The following is a 9,198-nucleotide window of genomic DNA, read 5'->3' as shown; positions in this document are numbered from 1 at the left end:
AAGTGATCACCCGAGCGGTTGAGCTCCTAGGAGAGCAACGGCCTTCCGACCGGCTGGACCCTCGAGGCCTTGTTGGGGTGGTCTTCGGTCTGTCCAAGGTCAGGCTAGTGTGGGAGAATATGCACATGGTCGACTACATGTGTTGGTGACAATATGAGATTTGGGAGGGAATTTTGGTAAATTCTTGTTGGTTTCTGTACACTTCTACCTGAACTCCCACAATTAGTGAGGAAATTGCCGAGGAAAGCGAACATATATTCCTCCAACAGTGGTTAGGAGTGCCCCCCTCAGATGGCCATGAACGCCCCTCTATTGGAAAGGCATCTACCTCGTGCTGATGAGTTATCATCACCACAGGCGAGAGCACAACTGCTGTATGTCCGCTGTAGGATCCAGAGGAAAGCCGGATGCGCGGATCTGGACCCGGACATAGAGGCTCTGGCGAACAGGTAGTAGTAAGGCCACTACTGTGGTATGATGAACCTCTCCACAGCTTGGCTCGGGAGGCTGCTGACCGCGAGTCCTTCCTCCTTGCCCTCCATGCGATATCCTTGGTGCCCTACCGTCATGAAGGTCTCCTGTGTAGAGGGGTAGAGGGAGAGGACTGTGAAGGTGATCGAGGCTGGACCGCTGGGTCCTATGTGAGAGTCCATTCTGATCATATTGTTATTGTGAGTTGCTGAAATCAGTTACGTTACATTGCAGATTGTTTTCGTTTGTCGTGTCCTGTCACCAGCACGACCTCGATAGTCTCCAACGCCATCACCTACGAGAGCTTCTTCCTATACGGCTTACGATTCATGGGCTGGGATTTGAGTCGGGCCCGGGTCCCTAATCTGGGAGAGGCAATCTCCACGGTAAACTCGAGAGTTCTTCCTGCCGAGTCTGCGGCCATGCTTTTGGCCGCCTTTCAAATGAGCTACTGGTCGTCATCGAAACGACTAAGGAACTTGGCGAACATATCGTTGGAGTCTTTGAGAAAGTTACAGCATTGTACCCAATTCGAAGTGAACGAGACAGCCCCGCATGCCCGGTATCAGGTTGAGGTAAGGACCTATTTCGCGGCTAGCTGGGGCCGGTGGAAGATCTTGTCAGGTTGATGAGGTCCTCCGTGCGGTATCTTCTAGCGATTTTCGAGTGCTTCGGGAAGTTGAAGTCGATCCTTATTCCCTCGATTTACTCCTCATCACCCCTCAGTTTTTACGCACCATGCAAGCCGATGTTTCTGTTAATTTATGATAATGCCTTTTGCCTCGTGTTCGAGTTGGGCTTCTCAACGAGCCTAGCCAAGTATACATATTGGAGGAGATGGCTTCTACGCGAGAGCGATGGACGACGGCCTTGAGGAACTCTCCGGTCTACTCCGGTCCATCCGGCTTAGGCATCGATGTCATGGATCCGCTAAGAAATACCGTCTTCATCGGGAGTTCATGATTCTAGAAGGAGGACTGCAGATGACTGCTCATCGGCTTTCTCTCAAACTCCTCCCCTTCCGGGTCAGTGTGTAGCCGCCCATACCTCCAAGTGAGGTATTGCCATAGCCGTATTACTCCTTCGTCGCGTTTGTCGACTGCCAACGTTACCCCGTGATCAACCTCCGTGAATCCAATAGTGTGCATAGACCGGATCGGCCGTTGTAGTAGTCTGGAGAGTTGCCACATGTCTCGATCAATTCCATCACTCGCGAGAATACTTCCTCATTTTCGCTTTTCTCAACCGATGCCTTTTCAAGAGGACTTTAGTGCTAAACATATAAATAGGTCTCGAGAAAATAGGAAGTTTTCATCTTCTCATAAAATCCGAGGTTTCCATCAAAAACTCAAGTAAACGCAACAAACGTGTATTAGAAATGGTAATAGTGTGACGTTAGAGTATTCATCACCAATCTTGACCACCAATAGGCTCATCACTCGGTCGGCTGGTCTGGCGTCGAGCCTGTTCCAATTTAGGGCAGTCCTTGATACGATGCCCGAGTCCTCCACAATAGGCACATCCACGGACGCCATTTACGACCTGAGACATGTCTCCTACAAGGGTTACTCACAAGCGTCTTACCTCAGCAGTGTCCTCTCCACCAACTGCCTCCAAGTGCTCGAGGAAGGGAGGTACTCGCTGACCGGCTTCCTCTAGGATGGCCTTCAAATCTAATAGTACCTAAACCATCAGCAGTATGACGAGTGGGTCTAGAGGGAGTAGTAATGGTAGCAGTATAAAGGGGGTTTCTTATCTCTACTACCGTTTCATCGACACTCTTATTAATAAAGGTTGTCGCCACTCCAGTACGCCCACATCGACCAGTCCTTCCTATCCTATGGACATAGTTCTCGATCTCCTTGGGCATATCATAGTTGATGACATGTTGGATAGCAGGGAAGTCGAGACCCTGATAATAGATCCGTCAGCCGTGGAGACAGTTGACTGTCTTCACCTTAGATGCAACATCAGTGCCGATTAAAACATCCTTCGCTCCGCTCTTGAATAAACGTGTACTCTTGTGCCGTTCACTCTGTTCCAGCCCACCATGTATTGCGCAAGCACCGACACCCTTTAAAAGGAGGTATCTGGTAAAGGCGTATGGTAGTATGGTCGTCAATGTTGGAGAGAAAAAATGACGTCCCCAGGGATCGAACCCGAGACCTACTCTAAGACTTCATCACAACTCGCCTTATCGCTGCAGAATACCATAACAGGTGGCGCCGTCTTCTGGAGGCATTGGAGAAGATACGTCAGCTTACTCTCAGCTTTCACGTATTCAACCTAACCGCCCATAACACCATTAATTTTGTGGCGCGCGAAATTTGCAAGTACCTCCTGAACAACATCCAAATTGGCTGCTCCTGCCCGTCCAACGTTGATGGTCACCGGATTGACCAACGCCGACGTAGCGAACTCTTGGATTTTCCGAGGCATCGTCGCCGAGAAGAGTAACGTCTGCCTCTGATGCCCAAAGTGGTCCAAAGTGTTACGCACCTACACCTTAAAAATATACCCGAAAATTGATGACATTCAACTGACCTCATCCTCGAATCCAAGATCGACCATTCTGTCGGCCTCATCCAGGCAGATGTACACACACTGGGCTAGGGTAAACCTAAAGTGGAGGGAATGTGAGTATACTCCTTGGATACGTCAGCTCTATAATTCCATACCACACCTTCTTCACATCACCACCACTGTGAGCGATTCCAATACTACATCTTCTCATTGAGCATATGGTTCAGCCGCCCTGGTGTCGCTGTAACAATATGCACGCCCCTTCTAACGTTAGCAGCCTGCCGCCCTAAAGATTCCCCTCCAATGCACAACTGACATCGTAGTCGCGGCAACCTATGGCGAGACCGACTCGATGGTCGGCCGGTCAAGTAGGATGCATAATATCTGAAAAACCCGGCGGTCGTATCCCCCAAGATTCCCCCATCACTACGTACTCGACCACCTCGTGAGTCTGTTGTGCTAGTTCCCTACTAGGCGCGATAAGTAGACAGAAAGGGCCCTCACTGTCCGCCACTGGAGCTCTCATCTCCATCTCCATCGCTCTAAAACAACCCTATACTGCGAGGTCAATACCACTCCTTGTTCAACTCACCTCAGAATGGCAGGTATGGCAAAGACCAGCGTTTTACCACTACCAGTGAAGGCGATACCAATGAGGTCTCTTCCTAATAGAGCCTCAGGTAAGCCCTGCATCTGGATCTGCGTCGGCCTCGATATACCCTTACTCTTTAGAGCCTGAAATATGTACCGCAGACACACTACCTTGTGAGGTCCCCCGTACTACCTCCAATACGCCCTGGGGGAAGAGCATGTCCTTGAACGACTTTATAGGCGGGCAAACGTCATCCCCATTCACCTCGATGAAGAACCTGCAAGGCCGGTAATTTTGTGGCGCGTGACGGAATCTGGTCAACCCAACTACTTGTCTCGAATGGCCTGTGCCTCCTCCTCCGTCATTTGCCTATATTTTTTCGGTAAAGTCCAGCCAGCTATGTTGGGCATGCTCATATCGTAAGTGATCCCTCTGAGGGCTAGTAGTAATAAAAACGAGTATATCGCAATCGTTACTTGGCACGCTCCACCACACTAGTAAGCGGCTTGGACATGCTGTCCTCTATATCCTTCAGAATGTTACGCTCACGCTCCTCCTTGGCCCTCTGACAGGTAACAGCGGTCGTAGTAGTAGTAGTAGTAGTAGTAGTAGTAGTAGTAGTAGTATGCAAGGCGTAGGTAGATACTACCAACACGCAAGCCCGGTTGTAAAGAAGGTGGTATTCCCATGTCAATTTCTACTACCAAGTCCAACCACCGTTATGTCCCCGGCGTGCCAATTCTCAACGATTAGTCTCAGTTTCGTATGATCATTGAAGTCGTCCCCTCTGCTACCCTTTCCCTCCCTACTACCTTCTCCTCCTCAGCTTTGGCCTCCTCTGGCATATCATCATGAGCCTTCTTCATTTTCATCGCCTCGAACAGTAGCGATCGGGACTGTTGTGCTGACAGCGAAGGTCCACCAGTCGGGAGGACGACGCCGGGCGCCTCTTCCTCCTCCTCCTCTTCTACTGGAGACTCGCTGGGGGTCGACGATGCTGATGCCTAAGGCGACCCACGATGGTGATCATCCTCACGTAAAGTTGTGGTATGACCTCATAGCCACTCTTACTAGGCAGGGGCCTGTGGCTGGTCCCCTTCTTCCTAAATTTACGTGGTACATACAGCTCCTCGTCCTCGTCCTCTTCCGCCTCCTTCAAGAACGCCTCCATAGCGTCTGAAGTCGTTGTAGTGGTGGTGGGCAGCATCTCGACTCAAAAGGAAACGTTCTCTACCACGACCTCATCAATACCTTCAACTGTAGCCCACTTTTTCACAACAACTTCCAACCGGTTAAGACTCATTACATCTACAAAATTCGCAAAATGCTCGACAGACTTCTCCGGAGTTTCAACAGCGCTTTCATACGAAATCCGATCCTGGGGGGAGTGGTCTCAGGAGAGGTCAACGGAACACTCTGAAAAATCATAACCGTTGAGGAAATGCAAGATTTGTCAAGAGAGCAAGTGACATCATATTTCAGCGTAGAGCTGTAAAGCTAGTAAAAGGTACTCCTTAAATTGCACTATCATATTTTGAGAGCTCCTATCTACCGTTATGTGGAGCACCTTCGCGATCGTCTTTACTATTGGTCTGTTGGCCGGCTCAGCCAACTCTATCGTTGAGAAACTACAGTTCCAAACTGGTGCTTTTGGCGTTGATGGTATTTATCACCTTTTCGAGAAGCCTTGGTTCATGAGTCTGATCATGTTCGTTGCCATGTTGTTGGCTTTACCTGTCTACTACCTGCTCGTGTGGAGGAGGTATATAAAAATGGATAAGGTCAACAAACATATATTTTTTGTTGTTGCCATACCATCCCTTTTCGACCTCTTGGGCTCCTCCTTCCAGGCCATCGGACTCGTCTACACCCCCGTGTCGGTTTTCCAGATGCTCAAGGGAAGTATCCTCATTTTCTCGGCGGCTCTATCGGTCCTCTTCCTCCACAGAAAGATGTACCGTCACAACTGGGCCGGTGTCATCATATGTGTTATCGCCTTGATATTCGTCGGCATGTCTAGTGTTGCCTCTCGAGAGAACCAAACCCAAGTAGTCAGTCTCGGCAAGCTCCTTCTGGGTATCTGTTTCATCGTCGGTGGCCAAATCGTATGCGCCTCTCAATACGTCATTGAGGAGTTCCTCTTGAAACCTCCTCACGATGTGTCTCCTGTCGCCTTAGTCGGTCTAGAAGGCTTCTGGGGTACCATTTTGATGGTGGCCGTTGCCTTGCCAATCGTTGGCTCCCTTCATGGTGGTGATGTTGGTGGTGTTATTGAGAATACTAGAGACTCCTTCGTCATGCTCTACAACGATCCGGCTATAATGTGGCTCACTGTGTCGTTCGTCGTCTCCGTATTCGTATTCAATCTATGTGGCGTTATGGTTACTGCTACCGCTTCCGCGGTTCATCATACCTTCCTCGACGCCACAAGGACCATCCTCATCTGGATAGTCTCTGTACTGATGTAAGTCCTCATGTCGTTGTTGGAGTTCTCATCATCTGTCTCAGGTTCTACGTAGCACCAGGCAAGGGCCTCGGTGAGCCTCTCACGTCGTGGTCTCTACTCCAACTGATCGGTTTTGTTATGCTCATCTACGGCGAGCTGCTTTATGATGAAATCGTCAAGTTACCTTTCGGTCTTCACGAAAAGGAACCTGTAAGTGCATTTAGGTCGTTCAAGGGCGACTTCATCTTTCTGGTAGGTTTCGGAACTACTAGCTCCTCTGAACGCCCCTCTTATGGTGTCTCCAGCCGAACGAAAGCCGGCCCCTGGAATCCCTTCCAACAGGGAGAGACTACCATTATCGCGGAGCGATGCTGATAAGATTCAGTGAGTGTTGTCGTAATGTCTAGTATTCCAACGTAGCCAAGGTTGAGAAGGCGGTAAAATTGATAAGAGTGCTACTGCTGGCCTAAGCTGTCGGCAGTAGTGACTGAGCCTGTCCCTGTTCGCTGTTGTGTATGTTTTTAATTCTGAGCTTGCTGTCGTGGTTACTATCATGTTGATGATAAGTGCAGTGGTGGTTGTCTCTGACCTACTACTACTTTCATCATCTCCCGTGCCTGATCTAATTTACTATCTGTGAACCTCCTTTACGGTAAAGGAGTCTTCTTTGTACAGATCGCGGAGTGTTACTTTATGTCGTTGTGTTGGTAAGCGAACAACTCAAGTCTCTTCTGATGATGTGTGCTTGTCGAGGGACGAGTATCACTGAGAATCTCGGTACGCTTGAAGCCCGGGTAGTGGCTTTAATTCGTTATTCGCTGGTGCATTGCATCTTAGTTCATGAGATCTTGCCTAGCTCTATCGACTCTGCCAACGTCTGTATACAAGGCGATGTACACGAGTACTTCTTTATTGCCTTTCACTCACTTGCTATGGGAAACGTTTCATAATGACAATGAATATAACCATTGTACTTCTCCAAGGCTGATAAAATTCAGCGATGAAATATGGCGGTCACTATGGAGTTTTCGGTATGGTAGAATTCGCATTGTTCATAATGTATTCCCTTCCTACTCCGAATGCTCGATATAAGACGTATTTGCACGGCATCACTGATGCCGCATCAGTAACTGATGATCAGTTCCAACATCCGTAGCCGAATTCTCTTCTCTGGCACCTAGCGTCCCATTATTGGACATTTGCTGTTGTGGTCCTCCAAACCTATCATGCATTAACAGGCCGCCGCCGTTGATTAAGGCTTAGCGAGCCACTGCAAGCTGTCGAGCTACTCTTGGACCGTCCAAATGCACAGGCATACACAGCATATTGTCTACGACACTGCTTGTACACCTTCTAGATTCTTCTCGAAGCACGTAAAACCAAAAGAACGTTTTTAATCGTTGGCTCACACGACGGTACCCTGTATAGTCGGGAGGATTAATGACGCCTTTAAACGATGGTGGCGTAGCCATCGGGCTGGAGCAGAAAAGGACCTTCGAAGATTTTTTTGGATAAAAAGTGCACTGATGATGATGGTGAGCCGCTCACCGTGAGCGATGGGTGTACAGCGACTAGGACTGATCGCGATGAGAAGTGGTCATAACAGTATTGACATTATCGTCTATATAACACAACTCGGTGTTGTTGAAAATAAATGGTAATTATCGTTTGTGTTCAGAAAGCCTCACAAGCCGCTGCCTTATGGCCGACTTTATTACACCTGTAGATAGACAACTGATTAAATAAGAAGGTGTGGCCTTACCTATTGCAGACAGGCGGGTTGTGACAGTCTCGCGAGAGGTGCCCAGTCTGGCGACAATTCCGACACACGGTGTGTTCCGATGGGGCATCTCCTCTAGAGGCTAGGCAGTCCTGAGCTATATGGCCCTCACGATGGCAACTGAGAGGAGCAATTATCCGAGATGTGACAAAGGAGTGGTATGACTTCCTGCAAATAGGCCGGTTCTTGCAGTCCCTTGCCTTGTGACCACGTTGATGGCAGTTATAGCACAATTCGTCATCGGCGCTCGCCCGGGCCCAACTCGAGGCCCGGTCCTCGTTCTTGGCCCATCTGCTGGTGAGTCGACCCTCCCTCGGACGCCTGGCTCATCGACACTTCTCGGCAATCTCGACAAATCCTACTCACTGTTGATCCCTATTTGGGCACTCCGAGGCGATATGACCGAGCTCGCCACAGATATAGCAGTCTTTTTGCGACCTATTGCATACCATAACAAAGTCAACTCAGTCGTCAGCCGTCCAACCCACCTCTTCCGAGGCGACCTGTCCTCTCCTTGCGGACATTCATAAGCCTTGTGACCGGCCCCACCACATCTGACAGTGATTTCAAAAACACCCCTGATGCTAACGCCCACTTATTGCACACGATTTCATTGGGGCAATCTCTGAACACATGCCCAGGCCTCTTGCAATTCAAACAGATTTCTTCGTCTATCAGAGCCCTATCGAACCTGTCGCTGAACCATCCGCCACGCCCTGCTGGTGACGACTCCCACTTCGCTTCTCTCGATGGAGAACGCCCCCGAGAGAACCCCCTCCGAGCCCTCGGACAATTAACAGCGATGTGGCCCTCCATACCACACCTAACCATCATCATCATCATCAACACCCTTTCCTGAGACCTCCTACGCGTTGCACACAGGCTCATTAGGGCAGTCCCTGGCAAAATGGCCGTAACCTTTACAGTTGAGGCAATAGTCCTTCGCCCCGCTATCGAATCTACACGACTTCTAACTACTCCAATACAGAGCACTCAATATTCACTCAAAGGCTCTGTCCTCCTCCTCCTCCTCCTCATCCACCATGGTGACCTCATCCCCTTCCCTCAGCATAGGACAATCGGCCACCTTGTGACCAGGCTTCAGGCACCTACGATACTCAGACCTCTACAGCAGCAGCCACCGCCCTCAGCAGCAGCTTCCCTCATAACCGTACTTGTTGCAAACGATATCGTTGGTGCAGTCCCTGGTCCTATGTCCCATTTCCTTACAGTTGAGACACATGACATCCTTCATAGGGCAATCCATAGACAAATGGCCATCCTTATCACACAGTATGCATCGCGGGAGATGCGTACAGTCCTTTTCCTACTCTTATCATCATCATCACCAACACTCTACTGGCCACTACCTCATGCCCAGGCCTG

General features: G+C 49.6%; 5 protein-coding genes across 5 annotated transcripts in view; 3 read left to right on the top strand and 2 right to left on the bottom strand.

Annotated features, from left to right (window-relative positions):
- Pmar_PMAR027680 (hypothetical protein) overlaps positions 1 to 22 on the top strand; it is a gene marked incomplete at both ends in the record, with an annotated part of 563 nt that extends 541 nt beyond the window's left edge. The window contains one exon of the mRNA XM_002780699.1: positions 1 to 22. This exon is cut by the window's left edge and continues 4 nt beyond it. Within this exon, the coding sequence (XP_002780745.1) occupies positions 1 to 22 (22 nt within the window).
- Positions 23 to 291: 269 nt separating this feature from the next.
- On the top strand, positions 292 to 1,239 carry Pmar_PMAR027679 (hypothetical protein; the record flags this gene model as incomplete). Its single annotated transcript, XM_002780698.1, has 4 exons — positions 292 to 449; positions 494 to 641; positions 690 to 1,046; positions 1,096 to 1,239. The coding sequence occupies 4 exons, from the start codon at positions 292 to 294 to the stop codon at positions 1,237 to 1,239; spliced, it is 807 nt and encodes a 268-aa protein (XP_002780744.1).
- A 639-nt stretch (positions 1,240 to 1,878) lies between these two features.
- Pmar_PMAR027678 (RNA helicase-1, putative) lies at positions 1,879 to 4,757 on the bottom strand (the record flags this gene model as incomplete). The annotated part of the gene is made up of 15 exons (XM_002780697.1): positions 1,879 to 2,013; positions 2,056 to 2,154; positions 2,237 to 2,383; positions 2,429 to 2,561; positions 2,642 to 2,757; positions 2,809 to 2,970; positions 3,016 to 3,091; positions 3,196 to 3,378; positions 3,429 to 3,536; positions 3,587 to 3,729; positions 3,779 to 3,863; positions 3,917 to 4,018; positions 4,063 to 4,151; positions 4,399 to 4,590; positions 4,623 to 4,757. The coding sequence occupies 15 exons, from the start codon at positions 4,755 to 4,757 to the stop codon at positions 1,879 to 1,881; spliced, it is 1,905 nt and encodes a 634-aa protein (XP_002780743.1).
- A 385-nt stretch (positions 4,758 to 5,142) lies between these two features.
- On the top strand, positions 5,143 to 6,407 carry Pmar_PMAR027677 (conserved hypothetical protein; the record flags this gene model as incomplete). The annotated part of the gene is made up of 2 exons (XM_002780696.1): positions 5,143 to 6,050; positions 6,095 to 6,407. 2 exons carry the CDS (start codon positions 5,143 to 5,145, stop codon positions 6,405 to 6,407), a joined length of 1,221 nt encoding a protein of 406 aa, XP_002780742.1.
- Positions 6,408 to 7,706: 1,299 nt separating this feature from the next.
- On the bottom strand, positions 7,707 to 9,079 carry Pmar_PMAR027676 (cellular nucleic acid binding protein, putative; the record flags this gene model as incomplete). The annotated part of the gene is made up of 10 exons (XM_002780695.1): positions 7,707 to 7,752; positions 7,795 to 7,932; positions 7,978 to 8,133; positions 8,179 to 8,250; positions 8,301 to 8,366; positions 8,408 to 8,503; positions 8,549 to 8,635; positions 8,682 to 8,771; positions 8,817 to 8,921; positions 8,988 to 9,079. 10 exons carry the CDS (start codon positions 9,077 to 9,079, stop codon positions 7,707 to 7,709), a joined length of 948 nt encoding a protein of 315 aa, XP_002780741.1.
- Between the last annotated feature and the right edge of the window lie 119 nt (positions 9,080 to 9,198).

This window comes from Perkinsus marinus (genome assembly GCF_000006405.1).
Source record: "Perkinsus marinus ATCC 50983 genomic scaffold scf_1104296944160, whole genome shotgun sequence".
Taxonomy (NCBI): Eukaryota; Perkinsozoa; order Perkinsida; family Perkinsidae; genus Perkinsus; species Perkinsus marinus.
This window is presented reverse-complemented; position numbering and strand designations above follow the sequence as displayed.